The sequence below is a fragment of the Rhinichthys klamathensis genome, unplaced genomic scaffold, assembly GCF_029890125.1.
Source record: "Rhinichthys klamathensis goyatoka isolate OS25496 unplaced genomic scaffold, OSU_Roscu_1.1 h1tg000050l_1, whole genome shotgun sequence".
In the NCBI taxonomy this organism is placed as follows: domain Eukaryota; kingdom Metazoa; phylum Chordata; class Actinopteri; order Cypriniformes; family Leuciscidae; genus Rhinichthys; species Rhinichthys klamathensis.
In genome coordinates, this window is record NW_026606596.1 from 5655773 (window position 1) to 5677525 (window position 21753).

The following is a 21753-nucleotide window of genomic DNA, read 5'->3' on the forward strand; positions in this document are numbered from 1 at the left end:
CTGTAATACAACTGCATTCAACTTAAATGTTTCTATTCATGTACATCAGAAGATGAACAATAATATCTGCCTATATTATTATATCATTATATAATATATCAGCCTGAATTTCCCCAGTATGGGATTAATAAAGTCTACTTACTTACTTACTATATATCTTGATTAGGCCAGAGGAACAAAAAATATTAATTTCAGAATTGCTAATATCATTTTACTTATGTTCTCAACAGAACACAAGTGTTAGTCTGACAGACCAACACAACTGAGAATATTTAATTGAATTATTTTTAAACGTGTGTTTTGGCAGGACTTTGTAATCGGCCTGTCTGTTCTGCTTCGAGGTTCTGTGACAGAGAAACTGAGGTGGGCCTTTAACCTCTATGACATTAATAAAGACGGCTACATCACCAGAGAGGTATGAAAGGCAAGTGTTAACAGACTGCACATTGTTTCTTTAGTACAAATATGTGTTTGCTATTGTTACTGCACTTTCTACAGGAAATGCAGGCTATCATGAAGTCCATCTATGACATGATGGGCAGGCACACCTCTCCTAGTGTCAAAGATGATGCTGCATTTGAACACGTGGAGAAATTCTTCCAGGTACCCAACTTTTAGCAGTCCCATGGAAAGTTATTTCAGCCAGCAATGGTCATCTGCTTGACCAAACTCTCAAAACACCGTTGCTTCACAGAAAATGGACCGGAACAGAGACGGAGTTGTAACCATTGATGAGTTCATAGAGACCTGTCAGAAGGTAGGCCAGGTTTAAAAGGGGTCATATCATAAGAAATCAAACTTTTTTTTTAATCTATTGAAGTGGAAGAGTTTATTGTTTGAAAAATATACTTTAACTTGCAGAGCTTAACTTCCTCCCCAGTCCAAAAAAGGACATTTATCGAAAACCAAGCTACAAAAACAGCTAATTCGGAAACACTTATGAAATAGTTAACATAGGGATGCTCACATTTGTAAATCAGCAGTCCAAGTGTTTATGATGGATACTGGTCATGAAATACTACACTCTGAATTGTTTTGCCACAAAAATCTGGACTAACATTATACAGTAAGAGAACCTTAGAGGGAATTTAAAAATATATATATGATATGAACCCTTTAAATCATCATTTTCATGGCCTTTCTCTCTAAGTGACGCTCCTCGACATGCATAGTAATAATAATAATTGTTTTTTTTGTTTTTTTTTACAAAAGCATGCCACTTGGTTTTATATTTTGATATTATTCATCTTTGACCCTCTGCTGATCCTCGCGTGGCGGTCAAAAATGAGCAAATATTTTAATTATTATTTCAGTGAAATTAGCGTACTATATTTTAGTTCAATAATGTTTTTTATTTAATATTTTGTATTTTGTTGGGGATTTTATGGTACTAAATTATATTTATGGAGTCGTTACAATCCATATATTACCTGTTAACCACTTTTTGAGTGTAGAGCTGAAAATGAAATTTCCAACTTAAACTGTCAAAAATCTTAAAGGGGTCATCGGAAGTTGGTTTGATTCTTTAGAGTGTTCAATGAACACTCTAAAGAATCAAACTTAAACTTCTATAACTTGTATTATTATTTTTTTAAATACAACTTTTTTTCACTTATAAATAATCACGATAATCTGCCAAATGTCTTCTTTAAAAGGAGACCCAAACTTAAGTGCTCCAAAGTATTTAAAGGGGTCAACGGATGCAAAATTCACTTTTATATGTTTGCATATAAATGTGTCTTTGCAGTGATGTTATATGACTCATGTTTTCATGTCCTGTCTAGAAGTATCTGCGGTTCCTCACCATGCTTTGACTGAAGCATCAGAGTTAATGTCAGATAAATGTCAACATTAGACTGATCTATGTTGATACGGAGGCTCTCACTGACAGCCAGACGTTTTCTAAACTCTTTCTAACATGAAGCTGTCAGCAACAATCTGCGACTGAACACTGTTCATGTAAAGTTTGTAATATACTTTGGTTAAAATTCCTCAATGGTTGTGTAAAACAACACCCTTTTTACCTGTTGCATGTCTCTTTACGAATGGCTGAGGGCAGAAATATGCTAATACGGGACAGTCCCCGAGTGGTCATGGGCGGCGGAGCATTAGCATTATGACATCATAGTGCTCAGAAAATCTAAACGCCTGATTATTGAGTGTGTTTAGACTTTTTGAGGATTAAAAAAAAAGGAGTGAATGGATTTTTTTCATTGTATGGTGGTTGTGTCCACACACTGAAAACATATAAAAGTGAATTTTGCATCCGTTGACCCCTTTAAATACTTTGGAGCACTTAAGTTTGGGTCTCCTTTTAAAGAAGACATTTGGCAGATTATTGTGATTATTTATAAGTGAAAAAAAGTTGTATTTAAAAAATAATAATACAAGTTATAGAAGTTTAAGTTTATTGTTATAAAAAATGCACAAAAATAATATTTTTAATTCTTAAATGAAATATATTTTTTACAAAACACGTTTTCCTCTAAAATTGCAAGGAAAATCAAACCCATAAATCTAAACAAATCTCAAAAAATGAGCTTTCAGTAATATTTTGTTTGTTCATTACTAGATAAAATTTGTTTCCCATTCATTTCCATTGCGGTCATTTCTACCACGAGAAGTTCAAGTGACTTTTTTTGCAGTCCCAACCTTTTTGAATCATGTCCATGATTTTTTGTGTGTGTTCATGAAGCAAGTGCCAAAACATTTACCAATTTTTTTACCATTCTGATTAAGTAAAAAATGTAAATGTTTTGGTCAAAAATGACAAAAGAGCACCATATTTGATAGTTTGTTATTATATTCTTAAGGAAATTCGGCGAAAACCAAGCTACAAAAACAGCTTGTACTTTAATTTGAATTATTACCATAGGAACACCCACATTATAAATCAGCTTGGCTCATTGATATTAATTAAATTATATTCTTTTATATAATATCATTTTGCCCAATAGAAAAAATAATAATAAACAGACTGTTTAATAAGAGGATGGAAAATGGTCATGAAATACTAAATTTTGAGTTGTTCTGGCAAAACAATCAGGACTAACATTATACAGTAAGTAAAAAAAAAAAAAAAAAAAAATTTTATGACTCATGTTTTCATGTCCTGTCTAGAAGTATCTGCGGTTCCTCACCATGCTTTGACTGAAGCATCAGAGTTAATGTCAGATAAATGTCAACATTAGATCTATGTTGATACGGAGGCTCTCACTGACAGCTAGACATTTTCTAAACTCTTTCTAACATGAAGCTGTCAGCAACAATCTGCGACTGACGCTTTTTCTCCTTTGCTAGGACGAGAACATTATGAGCTCCATGCAGCTGTTTGAGAATGTCATCTAGAGCGCAGCATGAAGTGCAGAATGATCCTTGCTCTTTTTCCAGCATTGCTCCATTAGTCCTCAAGCGCTCCACGGGGACTCTCTAGAAACACTTCTGTTTTGCACCTAGGCCCTGTAGCATGTGAATGAACATTTTGACTGATTGTATTGAATGCTATCACAGGATGTGGGCCGCCTGCGAGTGTGCCATTACTGTATGTCTCAATTTAATCTGAAGTATTCAAATGCTCATTTGTATATATGTAGATATATATGTGCCCTTAAACTTGCATGTTTGCCTGCTATTTGTCTGGCCCATTGTCATTTTATACTAACACTGACTGCATGGGTCAAGTCCACCATTGCTAACAACTAACTGTTTGTTCAGCCGAGTTGGACCTTTTAATTCAAATTTAAAAAGATTCTGAAATATCTGTGGTTAAATTCAGCTTGGAACAAATAAGTGTTTCTGTCCATTCGTTTTATATGGATATAGTATTTTAAGTTTTCTTAGCCAAGGTTGCTCTTAGCCCCCAAAAAGGGGGAGTCATATCACTATTCTTTGTGTTCACAATCACAAACTTGTGATATCAGAAATCTTGCTGACCATCATCAGGGGAATTTAAAGAGACAATAAAGAGAAAAGTAAGGGATAACATACTGGTCATTATTGCAAAATAATGGGAAAAATGCATACATTTTGAGATAATGGCTGAATAATTGTACATTACCTTATTACATGGCTGTTCACACATGGACATGATATTGATTTGAGTTTAAATTCTTTAATAATAAAAAATAGTCGGTTCACATGTAAGAAAAAAACCAACAACAAACAGATGGTAGTCAGAATTTGGTGTAAACAACATAAAAGCATGGATCCATACTGCCTTGTATCAACGGTTCAGGCTGCTGGTGGTGGTGTAATGGTTTTGGAGTATTTCCTTGCACACTTGGCCCTTTAGTATCAATTGAGCATTGTTAAATGCCACAGCTGAGCCTACCTATTGTTGCGGACCATGTGCATCCCTTTATGACCACAGTGTGCCCATCTTCTGATGGCTACTTCCAGCATGATAATGCGCCATGTAACAAAGCTCAAATCATCTCAAACTGGTTTCTTGAACAAGACAGTGAGTTCACTGTTCTCAAATGGCCTTTGGGATGCGCTGGAACGGGAGATTCACAACATGGATGTACAGCCGACAAATCTGCAGCAACTGCGCGATGCTATCATGTCAATATGGGCCAAAATCTCTGAGGAATGTTTCCAGACCTTGTTGAATCTATGCCATGAAGAAGGCAAAAGGGGGTCCAACCCGGTACGGTCTACATAAAGTGGCCGGTGAGTGGGTGAAATAACAGATTATTGAAGTCTAAGATACTGACCTCAACCAATCGGTCGAGATGTTCATAAAAGGTAAACCTTAAAAACCCATAGTGTGGATTTAAGAAAAGTCCCCAGCAGAGTTTCTACGGACAATGAATGAATGACCACACCCAAAGGTCTATTAAAAATGTATTTACAGTATTTATTTATTTTTAATTAGAAAGAAAGAAAGAAATGTGACCTTTGGGGTTTGTTTGTTTATTCAGTGAGGAAAGCATCTGCTGCATGTTGAACATTTCAATCTTTTGTTTTCTTTTTTGCTAAACACAGAGAACATACATGGTTTCAGTATGTCATTAAACTACTTTTCTCTTTACCTATGATTGTAAGTGTAACAAAGTGTTTTAAAGGAAAAAAAACTTTTAAATTCCACTTTTTTACTGAAATTGTAGAGGGAAAGAAAACATGGCTGGTGAAATTAGAGCAATATTACAAATCTCCTCTAAACAAAACAGTGATTCTGCACTTAAAAGTTGTAAATGTGTATTATTCCTTTTAAATGTCATTAGATCTCTGCAGTGTAACTGATGCAATTGGAACAACTCATCTGAGAGTGATTCACCTGACACTAGTGGCTCTGATTCTGATTGGGAGTGTCATTTCATTGGGGAGTCTTCATCGATGAATGAAGCATGCAAGAGGGGAAGTTTGATAAATGCTTATTTTTAGACATCACATGCCTAACATGCAACACATCATGCATTGCAATATCTAGTGATGTATCGTGATGACATATTCGCCATGCTTTCCTTTTGTGTAATTATGTAATGTGCTTTGATGACACATTGACTTTTATGGCTGCTTTAAACTATAGCTAACTATTAATTAGAGAATTTTTCTTGTAGTGATTGAATAGTTAAACAAAAATATCTAATAAAAATGTTCACTGTCTGAAGTTGTGCTTCACTCAAAAAAGTAAAATAGCTCTTAATCAAACATAAATTTAATATTTAAATATCAATAGGAAAAATTCATTTAACACTTTATTTTAAGATGACGTAGTTACATGTTACTACGTGTACTTACTATAGCAATAACAGTAAATCATAAATAATTGCAAGTACCCTAAACCAAACACTCACCCTAACCATAATTCTATAATAAGTAAATATTTAATTAATATTACTCAGTACTTATGAGTAAGTACAATGTTACTACATCAAAGTGTCACTAAAATGAATTGTTTACATTCAATATATTCATGTAATCCTCCACGTATGGATGCTTGTGTGATTGGATTATTTTAATCATTAATTCAACAATGGAACAAAGACTGACTATTGACATGCAGCAGGTTACAGGATATCAAAATAGATGTTCCTCAAACCTATAGGCAAGGCAAGGCAAGTTTATTTATATAGCACGTTTCATACACTACGGCAATTCAAAGTGATTTACACAGAAATTAATTAAAATAATCACAAAATAAAAGCAAGGAAAATTAAAACAGTTATAAAAGGAATTAAAAGCGATATCCGATACAGTTATAAAATGATTTAAAAGAGTAAAATATGATAGATAAACTTCTCATCTGGTAAAACAGCGTTGTATCATATTTTTCGGCGCGCCTAAGAAATCTATTGGACGCCTTTTTTCTGGCTAATCAACAGGGAATTCTAGGTTGTCTATTCTGGGAACCAAAAATTGTTGGTATATGCAGTCAGAAATATGTTTTTTGCTTCACACAACTTGGAAATCCTAAAAAAAACGTATTGCTATGGGGGGAACATGGAGAAGGTGTTCTCATTGGGGACACATGTTTAAGGGAAATAATCAAGTATTAGTTATGAAAAAAAAATATTTGGGGGGCAATTAATGATTTTGATAAAGAGGAGAGAATGGAAAAAGGATCCAGAGATAATTGGTGGTGAGGATGACAACTATAACTCATCTTCATCTGATAGGGAATCATCTGACTAGTGACTCCAAGTCATCAGATGAAGAACAAGAGCATTTCAATAATTTGCAAGAACAGGAATTTAAGGGGGCCTGGGAGGTTTTTGAAAGTGGGAGTCTGGGCTTCATGTGCATTATATAAGCCATGGAAGTGGAGAAGATTTTGTATGCTCATTCACACATTTGGACAAGGTCATTGAAGATTCGGCTGACTGAAAGATATTGCAAGGTATTTGTTAACACCTGAGATTAATACTGTAAGTATTTGCTTTCTCATTGTGTAGTATTGGTTGGGTTGTGTACATATTGTGCACAGCTTAGTGATGTATTGTGAAGGCGTGGCAGTTTTCCTTTTTTATGATTTATTTGTATAATAATAACTAAATGTTTCAGTGACCAAAGTCAGTCTTGATGACACTCAAGACAATTAGATGTCTTTAAATTATTATTATTATCATTTTGTATTTAAATGATGTTTTCCTTTGATTTTGTGTTTCCTGCATTATCACTTTAAAACATTAATGCTGTTTCTGAAATTTGCAGGATCTTTCATTTGTCTGAATGTGAGCACTTCTTTCCTCTACTACAATGAAGACTATTATGTTTGCTTTGCTGGCAGTGGCTGTGGGTATGTAGATATCTCTTCTTAATTATTATTTTCAATGTTTTACACTGTCCTGCCTATCTTAAACCTTAATATAATATGTTACTGATACATACATGTTAACTGATTTTTATTAAATGGTAAAAATTACAGACACAAATATCAGAAGCATGAACCTTTTGAAAAATTACACATGTATTTTTTAAACAAATCTCTCTTTTTTTTTTCAGCTTGTTGCACAGGTATGTTGATCATTGGAGGTTATGAATGTCCACCCCACTCCCAGCCCTGGCAAGTCTACCTTACTTACGATAATGGGGGACGCTGGTGTGGAGCATCTGTGATTAATGAAAGATGGGTTGTTTCTGCTGCTCACTGCTACGTTTCGTGAGTATATCATAGGCTATATTTATGTTAAACCTCATCAATCTCCTTTTTCCCGAGCAACTTTTTAAAAAGGACTAATATCAGTTGCATGTTAACACGTGTATTGTGAATACACTGAAAATGATGATTGACAGATACAGAATTTTTAAACCAAAGGCTGTTAAAAAAGTTACACATTCAATTCTAAAATAAAGATGAGAGTACATTAACCAAACATTTGAGACTATCCATAGACATAATATGTAGGTAGGCAATATCGCTGATAAAAGTTGTATTAGAGCCCAGTAATATATGAGTTTTTTTGTCAAATAGAGCTTCTCGTCTTACTGTCCACCTGGGAAAGCACAATGTCTCCATTGAAGAAGGCACAGAGCAGCGGATCGGGGCAGAGAAAGTGATTCCTCACCCGGACTATAATGACTCTACGTTGAACAATGATTTCATGCTGATCAAGCTGAAAGAGCCTGCCATCTTCAACCAGTATGTGAAGCCAATCCCTCTGGCAACCAATTGCTCTTCTGAAGGGGATCAGTGCTTAGTTTCTGGATGGGGCAATCAGATCACCACTGGAGGTGAGATGGCTGCTGAGTAATAAAACTTTTCTTTGATAACGTTTAATAAGGTCCGTTCTTAAAGCTTCAGTAGGGAGTTTTGAGAAAACGTTGACTTAGCCTGAAAATTTGAACAAGCACAACTTACAGGTCCAACCCCCTTGCTCTCTGCTGCGCTACAGCCCTCCCTCCACAGCTCGTCCTCCACAGCGGAGCCTGTCGTGAACGCGCAGGCTAGTAAACAGGGCCACCGATAACAGCGGATAAAAAGTTATATGGCACATTCACTAATAGGGACTAAACGTCAATAATATGCTTTACATTGACTATGGCCTGCCCATACTTTGACTACAAACTTGGTCCTCAAATCATTATGTATTTTGCAATAGCCTACATGTAACTTTATAACGTTGCACTCTTTCTATAAGTTATTAGCTAGTAAGATAACGTTAATATAACGGTAACTAACGTTACACTATGTAAGTAATTATTCTAGCGATATATAATGCTAGATAAGGTGTGCTAGTACATTATTTCAGCAACATGACAAGCCAGTGAATTAGCAGGTTTCAATTGTTGCTTAGCAGAGTGCGTGACATTTTATCTACATGTTATGCGGCTAGAGTTTTGACACCGAGTCAATGGGCTCTGTGTAATTCTTTCTTTTTCGCTTGTTTATCGTCATCAGTCTTTTTCCTTTTACCTCTTTGTTTTATGAGCAGGTGTCACTCGAGAATTGGCAGTTTAGGTTGTTTCTCCGTCATAAGCACAGCTGCAGCACGCCGGCAATCTTGAGTTTGAACGACGGCTCGCGCTCGCGCTGTGCAAGAGAGGGGTGTGATCAGCGCGTACACGAGCGTGATTGACACTGCTAAGACACTCCTCCCGGCTCTGATTGGTTGTTTCTGACCGGGAGCGTGTATTTCTTGCAAATGGCAATAGGACCACTAGGAGGAGCCAGAGGAGCTTGATTTTTACACAGATTATCTGTCTCATATTCTACTGTCAGGACATAATGACAGTTTTAGCAAATACATTTTTTCAAAAGTTACCTACAGCAGCTTTAAATCATTGCATTGATGCATTCCAAAGTTTACATATGTAAAAGTTACACAGACACACACACACACATATATATATATATATATATATATATATATATATATATATATATGTACAGGCTATATGTATATTTTATACACAGCTATTTTTTTCCCCAGTTGACTATGCTTCTACGCTGCAGTGTTTGGATTTGCCTGTACTGTCAAGGGCGCAGTGTGAGGGTGCGTATGGATTGGAAATAACTGAAAATATGTTCTGTGCTGGATTCATGGAGGGAGGCAAAGACTCATGTCAGGTATGTCATTGATGTAGTCTTTATCTATATGTCTGTTATATATTTTCATAAAGACTTTCTTTTAATTTTCCCATTTTTTTCTCAGGGGGATTCTGGCAGTCCTCTGGTGTGCAATGGGGAACTGCGAGGAGTTGTTTCCTGGGGTTATCTCTGTGCTCAAAGTGGCTATCCTGGGGTTTATGCTGAGGTGTGCCGCTACACTGAATGGGTCAATTCCACCATTGCTAACAACTAACTGTTTGTTTAGCCTGGTTTACAGGAAAATTTTCCTTGTTTTATCTTGAAATATCTCAAATTAAATTCAGCTTGAAACATGCATAAGTGTCTGTGTTATATTTTTAAATGGACAGTCAACATGAAACAGAAGTCTCAAACAAAAAAATGTAGTGAGGAACTTGATTTTTTACCATAGGGAATTGATTGGATCGTCGTGGTTTACTATTGATCGATGAAATGAAGGCATCCGTGAATGACTCCATGATGTGTGAATGTCCATAGCACACTAGTGTGGGATATGTGGAATTCTGTATCTTTGAAAATGAATTAGGCCTACTGATATTTTTTCACATAACTTTTCGCCCCCCAGTGGTGAAAATCAAGTTTTCAATGTTGTTTATATGTCTATGTGGTGTGTTTAATTAACCTGGCCCTAGCCAGATTAATTTCGCTCCGCCTAGCTTCACTCACATCCATCTGGAACCTCTTCCATTGAGAGTGATTTCTCCAACCAACTTTATGGTTTAGCCAATCAGGACGCAGGGCGGGAGTTTCATAGATGTGACGTAGTGGAGAAGCGACCGTGAGACTGTTTTGATTCAGACAACAATGGCGGCTCGCATCGAGGAAACAAGCGTTAACATTGATGCTGTTAACATTGATTTCATCCGTGTTGTCCAATCTACCTAATATTGTTTCATTAAAAGAACATCAGAGAACGGCTCTTAAGGCTTTTGTTGGTGGAAACGATGTTATATAGATCAGTGCCTTCTCCCGACCGGATTCTTCAGCGTCACGGGTTGGCTTCGGTGTGAGTGGTTGAAATAGCTCGTCGATAAAGATGACAGACAAGTGGCTTATCCAATCATATGCAAGGATTTTTGATAAGGCCCAGCCTTCTGAAACGCCATTTCAATGGATCGGTTCCAGATGGATGTGAGTGAAGCTAGGCGGAGCGAAATTCATCTGGCAAGGGCCAGGTTAGTGTTAAATCATGTGCAAATTCATAAGCTGAGTATTTTGTCCTTAAAACTGCAGTGAAACAAAAACGAGGTTTGAAATCGCTGGTGTTTCTGACATCACAAACTACCTTGTAACCAATCACGTCAAGTTGCCAGCGGGCTTTAGCATATCATTAACAGCGAACTAGCAGGGGAGTCTTGAGAAATGCCAGGTTATCCAAATATATATTCATGATACTTTTCTCCAGTTGTTCAAAGCGTTCCTGATGATTGTTACTTAGATGGTAAGCGGGGACATGGTTTGTGTAACATTAGCAACACATTATAAGCTGTTTGATCATTAATCATATATATTATGTGTCCGACGTTGTAAAGAGCGATAACATTGTGTGCAGCGTTTACCTCAGAAAGTTGTGGCGTGAGTGGAGGCGGGGCTAATTAGCATATTCATGAATCCGCGTATATTGAATGAAGCAAGGGTGTAGAGAGATACATTCAAGCTATTTTAAGGCATGGCGAATTTTTTTACACAGGAAAAAACGTTTAAATATGTCATTTTGGTCATCAAAGAACAGTTTTAAGGGATACAATTATTGACTACAGGGGACTTTAATCAAAGTCAGTTATGTGAAATTTAAACAAAAAGTTCACTTTAAAAAACATACACAGCAAGGTTGTGGTAGGAATGCTTGCCGAGGACAATACTGTTCCTGGCCGTTTGTCAAGTCAAGTCAAGTCACATTTATTTATATAGCGCTTTTCACAATACAGATTGCATCAAAGCAGCTTCACAGTGATAACATGAAAGTAGTACAACACAGTTCAATACAACATTCCAGACAACACAGTTCACAGTTGTCTGGAATTAATAATAGTAATAATAATTTAAAAGAAATTAGCTCCCTAATTTCTCAATGTACTTACTATGACAGGATCAGTGGTATATAATAGCACAGTAATATGTTGAATAAAAATTAAGTAATATTTCATACAAAATTGAACGAAGAGAGACAAAAACTATATCAGAGATTTGCATTAATCCAGCACCAATCTGAACTTTTCTTATTTATTGGGTTATAAATAAATATATTTAAGAATAAATATGTATTAAATAAACCTTTTAACAAAGAGAGACAAAGACATTATCAGAGATTGTATTTGTCCTATACCGATCTGGTATGATTGATTGATTGATGCAATGTGAAAGAAATGGCCTTCCATTTAATTTCCATGGCCAGTTCAATGGTGTGGCACAGTATATTGTTATGCTGAATAAATATTCTATAATTTTAAAAAAGAGAGACAAACAAATGATCAGAAATTTGCATTCGTCCAGTACAAATCTGATCTATTAGTAGTGGCAGTCGTAGCTATCTTTATTTACTTTTTACAAAATAATGCCCCTTGGTTTGATAGTTTTTTATGAAATGAGATTTTAAATGTAGTCTCCAAATACTTTTGGTAACACTATATGAACTATCACAGAGATCCTGAATTCATTTGTATTTAGTTTAGCTTCCACAAGGTGGCAATGCTGTGCTCAAACCTGCTTGTTACCAGAGTAACGGATGAAACTCGGATCATACACAAGAGAAAGCAGCCTTTGTATCAAGTCATTGTTCCTTCTCGTGTCTGAACAATAATCTCATTATCCTCATTGATTTAGCTCACTCTGGTTTAACTGTCAAAAGTGTTCATACAATAAAATACAATTCAATGTGTTATTCACATCTCAACCTACTGAATTATAAAGTTTCCTCTTTTATGGGTCACCTGGATTCCTCAAACACAGATAAAACAATTCCGTGCCTTCTCAAAATCAAAGTATTTTAAGAAAGACTTACAGTAGGCAATTCCCATAAAAATGTGGAAAATATGACTCTTAAAATAGCAATATTTGAAATATCCTAATACAAACATGTTTACATCATGCATATTTCTGCTGCTTTTATTTATTTGGAAAAGTTTATTTCAGTTGAAGGACATTATGTGTTAACTGGTAATCATGGGACGGTGTGTTAACATCTAAATGCACAGGCCTGTTTATGTTCTCGGCCAAGCGTACTTCCTGTCTGGCCCAGCAAACCGCCCGAGCGTTGGGTTTCTGTGTTAGCAATTATCTCTGCGTGCAGAATTGTGGTCGGGGCTGTGTGTGCATATCTGTGGCACATGGGAGGAAGTCTGACCTGAGTGAAAAAAGCTGTAACTTCCTGACTGAGCGTTTGCAATGAGGAAGAGTCTTACAGGGAGGGGCAAAGGATCCTGCAGCTTGTCAACGACACGCTTTCATCCCACAGCACAGCTGTTTTCATGCTGACTTCCAAGACTTCCACACTTCCATCCACATTACCATCACTTTCTCTAATGCGAGTGCCAGAGTCTGGCTTGGTTTCACTTACTTTGCTGGATTTCCACACGTGCTGCTTGTACAGTAAGTCACCTGCTTCGGCATCTTGACCTTTACAGGTTCCTTACCAAAGATATCAGAATATGAGTTGAGATAGACTGAGATCTTGTGCTGCATTTGAACTTATGATGCATGAAATGTTGGTTTAAAACTAACTTCTGCTCTCTGTGAAAATTCTGTGAAGTTGTGATGTATAGCGATTTTGTGTGATGAAATGTGTCACAGTAAATCATGCTAAATATAATATTAGGCCTAAATGTGTTTACATCCTTATAGTTTAATAGTATGGTGTGAGATAGTTCAAATCGTCTTTTAGTGTGTGTGTGTGTTTGTGTGTAGGTAGGTTTATATTACATTGTGGGGACCAAATGTACACACGAGGATAGTAAAACCTGAGATCACCTACATTGTGGGGACCAGCCAGCGGTCCCCGCGAGGGTTAATAAACGTACTAAATTATATATTTTTGAAAATGTAAAAATGCAGAAAGCTTTGTGTGATGGGAAGGTGACAGAAAATACAGTTTGTACAGTATAAAAACCATTACATTTATGGAAAGTCCCCACAAAGATAGTGAATCTGACGTGTGTGTGTGTGTGTGTGTGTGTGTGTGTGTGTGTGTGTGTGTGTGTGTGTGTGTGTGAGAAAGAGAGAGAGAGAGAGAGAATCTTGCCTGAAGTCGTTCTGCGATTATGAGGCAGAAAGTCATAAGATTCGCTTCTGATCGCAGAGACCCTTTTCAATTCATCCCTTCATTCTTTACAGGCCTTCCTAGAGTTTCTTCACTGGCCCGACATGGACACTGTGGATTCAGACAAGATCCAGGTTGGAGAAAACAAATTCGTAAACAAGTAAGTCCATCTTGTTATGTTACTGCAAAGGTGTCTTGCTCTCGCTGTTCTCGTAAACCTAACTTCATTTTCTTTTTGTTTGCAGGAGCGTTATTCTCTCACACCTTCAAACGTATAACCTTTATTATGAAGGAGAAACTCTCCAGTTGAGGCACAGAGAGGTTAGTTGGTAAAACGTAGCCTGTTGAATGTATTGATGTCATACAGCTGATGACTAAAGTGACATGTCAATTTCACAGGAGGAAGGAGAGTTGATCATAGAGGGCTTGCTCAATGTTTTTTGGGGTGTGCGGCGGCCAATCAGACTGCAGATGCAAGATGAGAAGGAGTCAATCAGGCCACGCCCCTCACTAACATCTCTGAGCGATGAAACAGACATCAACACAGTCAAGTCAGATATTATTTATTTTATTTTTACATTATAAATCATTTTTATTATTGATCATATTATTGTTTTTGGTGCTTTCGGGTTAATGTTTTGGGATACATATGTAATTGCAACAGAAATTAATTTCATTAAAAACAATCAAAAAATGTGTTTATTGGTTTGCCTTCACAATGGATAATTATGTTTGAAGTTTAGAAAGCGGAACCAAAAAACGTAATCAAAGGCTAAAGGCTAGAGTGCTAGAAATGTATACTGACCTTGTCTACACAAACATAATTAAAAACTTTTACAGGCCTATACCTTTCAAAACTATGGGGTCAGCAAGATTTTTTTAATGTTTTTTAAATAAGTCTCTTATGCTCACTAATGCTGTATTTATTTGATCATAAATACAGTAAAAACAGTGAAAATAATATTGTGAAATTTTATTTTATTTTAATGTTATACAATGTAATTTATCCTTGTAATGGTAAAGCTGAATTTTCACCATCATTACTCCAGTCTTCAGTGTCACATGATCCTTCAGAAATCATTCTAATATGATGATTTGCTGCTCAAGGAACATTTCTTATTATCATCAATGATGAAATCAGTTGTGCTGTCATTAGAACACCGTCATTAGAACTCTTTAACCGGAAAAACGTTATTAAAATATTTTTTTCACAAACATTTTTTTCATAGAGAATGTTTAAATACTAATATCAGCTTACGAGGGAAACGGAGGCGGAGTTAGTGGTGCTTCGGAGGCTGAGTGCTGGAGATGATTCGGAGAGAAATCTTGGAGATCTCCTTAATAAACGGAGGTGTGAAATCTCTGCCCCTTTACCGATCAGAGCGCGCGCTCACACAGAGTAAAGTGCGCAAGACCGGCAAGACCCCATTTCGCTTGGCTGTGTGCATGGCTTTTTTTGTAACAGTGCGCGCGGCGCCGCGTCCGAGGATGAACGACTTCAAGCCGAATCTGCCCGAGCATGTAGGCTACTTACGTCTCACCGCACCGGCACCCAGTTTGTGCGTCTAAATTGCAAAGTTCATTGCAAAGTTTTTTTTGTTACGGTTTTGTTTACTGTGTGTGATTTATTTAATGGAAAACACATTCACTTCTAGTTGTCTTGCTGTTAATTTTAGATAAACGTAGAGCAAGTAGCTAAACAGTGTCTGCTCGTTTATTCAAACTAAGTTGTTCCAGAGAATGTCTAATATGGGTTGTTCTATAACAGATGAACGTCGCTGTGCATACGTCATCTCCTTCATCGCTCTGATTGGTTTGAGGTCTATCCAATTGCGCCCAGAGGCATTTGAGCTACATCCGTTGGTGACACCCCTTTGGAAATGATTTGTCTATGAAGCTTTGCCAGACCATAATTCAGTTACAGCTGAGAATGGTCTGGTTTTAACCAGGCTAGCGTCCTAGTGCAGTCGTTGTTTATTCTAAGCTTTTGCTTGTCTGTCACTTTAAATGCTCAAGCTCGTTACAGCAGGTAGGATTCTGATTGGCTGTCAATGTTTTTATCGTTCATTAGCTGGATAATTTTTCTGATTCTGAAAGTGATTCAAACGATGTCGTTTATTTGTGCCGTTGTTTTTTAGAACGATGTCTTTATCATTATCTTTCTTTATAGTTATCGTCCTTGGTGTGAACGGGCCTTAAGTGCGTCGGAAGGGCTGCCGCTTTTGCATTGTTTGTGCTTGCCGTTTAATAACCACTCGAAACTAGCAAACTGGCAGCTCCAGTAGTAAAGAAAAGATTCATCTTGAACTCTGTCATGAAAACTAGCATGATAAACCTTACTAAAATAATTTTATAATCAATTAAAAAGGAGTCTATACCTGTATGATAATGATGACGCTGTACCCACATTTAACCAGCGGTTTGGATAATGGATGGATATTCAGCTGCGGGCGCCCTCTTCTGGCGAGACTCATGAATTCATTCGGTATGGGTATTCCGTAGCCTTACACAGTGTACATTATTTGTACACTCGTTAATGTGGTGCATTATGGTATAACGTCCATTAGGCTATATCGAACACCACTACAAATGGCTGTCCTGAAATAGCGCCCCATTTAAGGGTATAGAAGTAAAACATGGAGAGTAGACTCCACCCACAAGTATTACATTGGTTGTGCAGAAGTTCCAAAAATAGCCCACCTCAAAAAGGAAACTTGATATATAATACACAAAACTTCCTCAAAGAGGAACTTTATAGATACAGAATTAGAATTATAGAATTATAAACACTTTCACTTAATAATTAAAGCCACAATATGTAGGGTTTTTTTCCGCCAGAAGAGGGCGCAGTTTCCAACAATAACAAAGGCGTAGGTTTATGACGCAGTGATGAGCTGAATGATGGGACTTGCTGTTAAGCTGATGGATCTAACAATGTTTATGGATGAGTGCAAACATTCATGTTTTTTAACATTAGGCCTACAGTGGTATGAAGCAGGTCGCGATTGCTAAAGAGACAGATATCACACGCGAGTCCCGCGGATATAAAGGAATAAGGACATTTAATTCTACCGAACTACCCGCAAGTGCTGGATTACTACTCACACAGGTCAGTTTATTAGACGAATTAAACTTGTGAGGTAACGCAGCGCTGCTTCACTTGGTCTAACGTTACACTATCACACTAAACGGCATTTAAATGTGTGTTGAAAGTTATAATGTTATACTACTACGTGTTAGTTCGTTTGCTATACGAAACTAGCAGTAAGCTAGATCAACATTAGAATAACATTACTGACCATATTCTAACATTTCATCATGTTGAGCTAACGTTATATAACATTGATTTGTTTTATGTACATTTGCTCACCTGTCTAATAAAGCTGTCAAGTCGTGACTCGTGAAGCTCTGTCAAGTCCAAGTTAGTTCCGGACGTGGAGCTCTCGGCATCTCAAAAACGCCACGCTGATATTGATCCTCATTTTAGTTCTCCTTGTTTGTCCCAAAGTCTGCTTGCCATGGTCTATGTTTGAAAGAAACAAGAACTGCGTGCCGCTAAACGTTACGCACTACGCAGTTGTCCACGTCTGTCGCCATGGTTACGTCATGGCTATGGCAGTATGAACGGAAACCGAGGATAGCGCGGATATTGCGTCATTGACAGGCGACATTTTTTTCCGGGACGGCCACTTATTTAAAATTGGAATTTCTCTGAAATAAAACATCTTTGGAGACTTTTGGGATATTGTAAGTACACAACTGCAGGAAATATATCACACTGTGCAAGTGATTTTTGGATATTTTATTACAAAATTCTTTAGTCTAAGCACAAAATGATGAGCACAGAACTCTTGCCCCATAGACTTACATTTTAATGGTTTTCACCAGAATGTTCTTTTAATTAGGGTTCCTGCTTTCTTGCCTTTTAGAAATGATGAAACAAATCAGCCGTGTATTTCCATTGAGGTCACTACAACAGATGACCAATCAAACGACTCCGGCGAAGAGAAGGGAGAGGCAGGTGAATACATTCTTGACTTTTTAAAAAAAAATTCAGTGTTCACTGCCTGCCTATTCGTCATATTTGAATGGCAGTGTGTGATTTGGTAAAGTCTCATCTGGCAGGTGAGGGCCAGCAGGAGTCGACACACTCGGATCGGGTCACCAGGACTAGGAGTGATGTCAGCGGGAGGAGAATCAGTGGACGTCGACTTGGCATCAGGAGAGTCAAGAGACACCGATGCTCCTTCAACGGACACTTTTATAACCACAAGGCAAGCGTCATGTTTCGTAAATTGGTTACACGTTATTAATTTCTTGCTCACATTTGATTGTTTCAAACAGACAGCGGTTTTTACGCCGGCGTTCGGCTCTGTGACGAACGTCCGCATCAACAGCTGTATGACGACGGCACAGGTAATGCGGGTGTTGCTGAGCAAGTTCAAGATTGAGAACAGCCCGGATGAGTTCAGCCTCTATCTTGTCCATACGAGTGGCGGTACGTCCTGACTCAATTCACATGTGACATGTTGTTCTTTTATTTGTGCCTGAGTTCATATTTCTAATCCTCTCCTGCATCCAGAGAGACATCAGCTGAAGCCTAGTGATCATCCTTTGGCGGTCAGAGTTTTGCAAGGACCTTGTGAACAGGTCAGCAAAATGTTCCTAATGGAGACGGACCAGGTGGAAGAGGTCACCCATGATGTAAGAGACCAAATATCTCTATCTATCGATCTATCTATCTATCTATCTATCTATCTATCTATCTATCTATCTATCTATCTGTCTATCTGGCTGGCCAAATTACTTAAAATTAAATAATTAAAATGTTTAAATCGATAAATACATAAATTAATAATAAAACATAAAATCATAATAATAATGATTAAATCCCCCAATATTGATTCATTTTACCATTATTTTGCATAAATTTGTATCATTATCTCTGAATTAAAGTTTCTTTCTTAAATGTCCAAAGATGATAATAAAATGAAGCAACGAATGCAAACTAATGGTAAAATGAAATGCAATGCATATTTATAAATTTGTTTGGTGATTTATTTAATAAGTAATTTATTAAATGTTTACATTAACATCATTCATAATGTTAATAAAAATAATGTATTTAATTAATGCTTTAATTTTGAGTAGTTGTATTTATTTATAAAAAAAATTATGCAAAACTAATATATTTTCCAGACTGATCATATAATAGATATTTTAGATATAATTAGATTTATTTCCAGTATATTTTTTTTACATCGTTATTGAACAATGCACATTGCATTGTTAGATTCAGGGGCGGATCTAGAAAAATATTTATGGGGTGGCAAGAGGGGGGCAGGAATTTTTGAGGGGTGGCAACATGGCAGACGTATATATATACTGAATTTAATCACAGTTAACACAGTTTGATGAGAAATCGTATGTATACACACTACAAAAGGGCATTATTTGTATTATTATTTGTATCTTTTTTTGTGGGGGGGGGGGGGTTGGGGGGGGGGGGGGGGGTGTACACCTGTGAGTACAGAGCTGGGCTGGGACAAAAAATCGGCCCGGGCATTTTGGCCCAGACTGGCCCACTACATATGATCATAAACACAACCGAACTTTGCACTCCCTTGAATATGTATACCAACTCCTATAAAAACCACTAATGTCATAACATAAGTGAATAGGAGTGAGTAAGAGTTAACAGATGAAATAACTACTAAGTTGAACTATAGGCCTAATCCACATTGATGAATGCTAAAACAAGCTATAAGCTGCATTGGTATAGCAATAGCGTTTTTTCCCACAGGATTTTGGGAAATCTGCGGTGAGTGCACCTCTGTCCCTCTAGGGGGGTTCGGGGGCATGCACCCCCATAAGAAAATTTTGTGCTTTTTAATGTTAAATTCATCAATCTAGTGCACTTTGAGAGTTCAAAATAAAGAGCTCCAACCCATATTCAGTGTGCAAATTGAACAAAGAAAAACTCAAAACTCTTTTTAGTTGTGATATAGTGTCTGTCTACATTACACTACTATATAATAATAGTTATAATATTATGGCCAGTCCAGCCCTGTGTGAGTATAAAGGCAGGGGCGCGTTTAACTTTTGGAGCCAAGGTGTGCCGACCTTTTTTCCCTTGTTTATATATATTATTTTGTTGAGCACCCAACTTGAGCGTTTTACTGTGGAATACTGTAGGCTACTGCATATAAACACCAGACAGATACATGATATATGAAACAGATGTGCTTTACTCATCTCACTTGCACAAAATAAATGCAGTAATATAAAGCATAGAAACGCACAGGTGAAATACACTGAAAATGATATGCATTTAAAAATGTGGTCGGGTTGAAAACTTATCTCTCTGGTAATGGAACTCGGTCGCTGTTGTCTCTTGCTCTCGCTGTCTCCTGCTCTCGCGGTCAGATCACCGGAAGTTTTCGCCGGAAGTATTTGGCCACACACTAAAGTACGACCGTCTAACGGTCGTCATATTATGCACGTAGCGAATTCACTGCAGTCGGACATGGGAGATTCGCGCTCGTAAATTGTCAAATTGGCCATAACTTTTAATTCGTTGCTGCCAACTGGGGTGGCAGGAGGGGTGGCAAGGCTTTCTTTTAGGGTGGCATTTGCCACCCTATGCCACCCCGGTAGATCCGCCCCTGGTTAGATTCAATATTCTACACAATGTGTCTGTTTGTATACTGCACATTTTGGCTGATGTAGCAGGTCATACAATGTGGATACTGTAATCTTACTATTTATTGCAGAAATAAGTGTTAATGTGGCTATTTTCAGCCAAACTACACAGTGCAAGTTTGGATATATTGTTGTAATACTTAATTGTGTCCTCAAGGTGGCACAATACATCAAGTTTGAGCTTCCTGTTTTACAAAGCTTCATTGCTAAACTTAAAGAGGAAGAAGAAAGAGAGATGCTGAAACTGAAGAAGAGGTACAGTCTATCATACATAACAAAGAAACTGATATATACATGATGAGTCTTTTGAAATCATTGTGTGACTCATTTCCTTTCTGTGTTCTTATTTCCTGTTAACTCAGGTACGCTGATTTGCGCCGTATCATCAAGAGATACATGAAGTCCTTAGCTGATAAAACTACTTGATGATGCAAGCACCGTCTTTAAAGCACCAAAATGGTGCTATCTCAGGAACAGGAACATATCCTTACTTTAGTTTGGCTTTCTATGAGCCTGCTATTGTGTTCATGTATTATATAATATCACAATACAGCAATATCCAAAAGTACCATGGCTTTCTCTAAATAAGCTTTATTGGATAAACAGATACTTGGCCTTCTTTTTCACAAAGGAAGTCAAATGGGTCAATCTCCGACTTTTATGCACAATTGTAATGAGCCATAAGAGTGTTTATTTTTCTAGTTATTAAAAATCTGATTTAACGTAAAGCCGGACTGTGTGAATAAACAGACAATGTGAAACGAAGAGAAATAATTTGTAAATCTAATCTATTTGCCTTATTTTATTGCAGACTGTTTGTAATGTTTGTTAGTATTAAAAATATTTAATATCTTTAATTTGTGAGGCGTTTTACAAGTGTACTGTATATGCACAGATTTTTGCTTTTAATAATAAAAAAAATACAGAATGTATTGTGTGAACTTGCATGCACATTTAACTCAGTGAAAGATCTCATTACATTTCAGTGATCCCTATTGTCTAATATTAATATTTTTCTCATGGGTCTGTTTAAGCAGTAGAGATAAAAAATAACAGTCCATTTACCATGAATACGTCTTACGCCACACTGCATTGCTCCACATTAGGCATGACATTTCAACATAAGGATCACTTTTCCATGTGGAATAAAGACTTAATCTCTCCTAATATATTTGATTAGTTTCTTTAACACTCCTAAGCACTGATCTCTTACTATTACAACTAAGATTTGAGAACTTAATGGTCAGAGATAATAGACACGAGG

General features: G+C 36.9%; 4 protein-coding genes across 5 annotated transcripts in view; 3 read left to right on the forward strand and 1 right to left on the reverse strand.

Moving 5' to 3' along the window:
- Positions 1-3554, forward strand: part of kcnip3b (Kv channel interacting protein 3b, calsenilin) — a 41414-nt gene extending 37860 nt beyond the window's left edge. For both annotated transcript variants that reach the window (XM_056247907.1, XM_056247908.1), the window contains 4 exons: positions 308-415; positions 499-603; positions 695-757; positions 3301-3554. In XM_056247907.1, the coding sequence (XP_056103882.1) occupies positions 308-415; positions 499-603; positions 695-757; positions 3301-3348 (324 nt within the window). In that variant the 3' untranslated portion in view covers positions 3349-3554. The remainder of the gene's footprint in view (positions 1-307; positions 416-498; positions 604-694; positions 758-3300) is intronic.
- Positions 1-21753, reverse strand: part of letm2 (leucine zipper-EF-hand containing transmembrane protein 2) — a 149429-nt gene that overhangs the window by 88239 nt on the left and 39437 nt on the right. The window lies entirely within an intron of this gene.
- Positions 7201-9769, forward strand: LOC130082768 (trypsin-3-like). The gene is made up of 5 exons (XM_056247618.1): positions 7201-7240; positions 7447-7603; positions 7916-8175; positions 9375-9511; positions 9597-9769. The coding sequence occupies exons 1-5, from the start codon at positions 7201-7203 to the stop codon at positions 9744-9746; spliced, it is 744 nt and encodes a 247-aa protein (XP_056103593.1). The 3' UTR covers positions 9747-9769.
- Positions 12810-21656, forward strand: rassf2b (Ras association domain family member 2b). Its single transcript, XM_056247906.1, has 10 exons — positions 12810-13120; positions 13862-13947; positions 14033-14108; positions 14187-14338; positions 17717-17808; positions 17913-18061; positions 18132-18285; positions 18370-18491; positions 20647-20744; positions 20852-21656. Exons 2-10 carry the CDS (start codon positions 13892-13894, stop codon positions 20913-20915), a joined length of 963 nt encoding a protein of 320 aa, XP_056103881.1. The 5' UTR covers positions 12810-13120; positions 13862-13891; the 3' UTR covers positions 20916-21656.

Excerpts from the sequence above, each read along its gene's own strand:
- LOC130082768 (XM_056247618.1), top strand. The coding sequence starts at position 7,201 with ATGAAGACTATTATGTTTGCTTTGCTGGCAGTGGCTGTGG. Across the intron at positions 7,604-7,915 it reads GCTGCTCACTGCTACGTTTC|AGCTTCTCGTCTTACTGTCC; the intron begins GTGAGTATATCA and ends TTTGTCAAATAG. Across the intron at positions 9,512-9,596 it reads GAGGCAAAGACTCATGTCAG|GGGGATTCTGGCAGTCCTCT; the intron begins GTATGTCATTGA and ends TTTTTTTCTCAG.
- rassf2b (XM_056247906.1), top strand. The coding sequence starts at position 13,892 with ATGGACACTGTGGATTCAGACAAGATCCAGGTTGGAGAAAACAAATTC. Across the intron at positions 17,809-17,912 it reads CGAAGAGAAGGGAGAGGCAG|GTGAGGGCCAGCAGGAGTCG; the intron begins GTGAATACATTC and ends CTCATCTGGCAG. Across the intron at positions 20,745-20,851 it reads ATGCTGAAACTGAAGAAGAG|GTACGCTGATTTGCGCCGTA; the intron begins GTACAGTCTATC and ends CTGTTAACTCAG.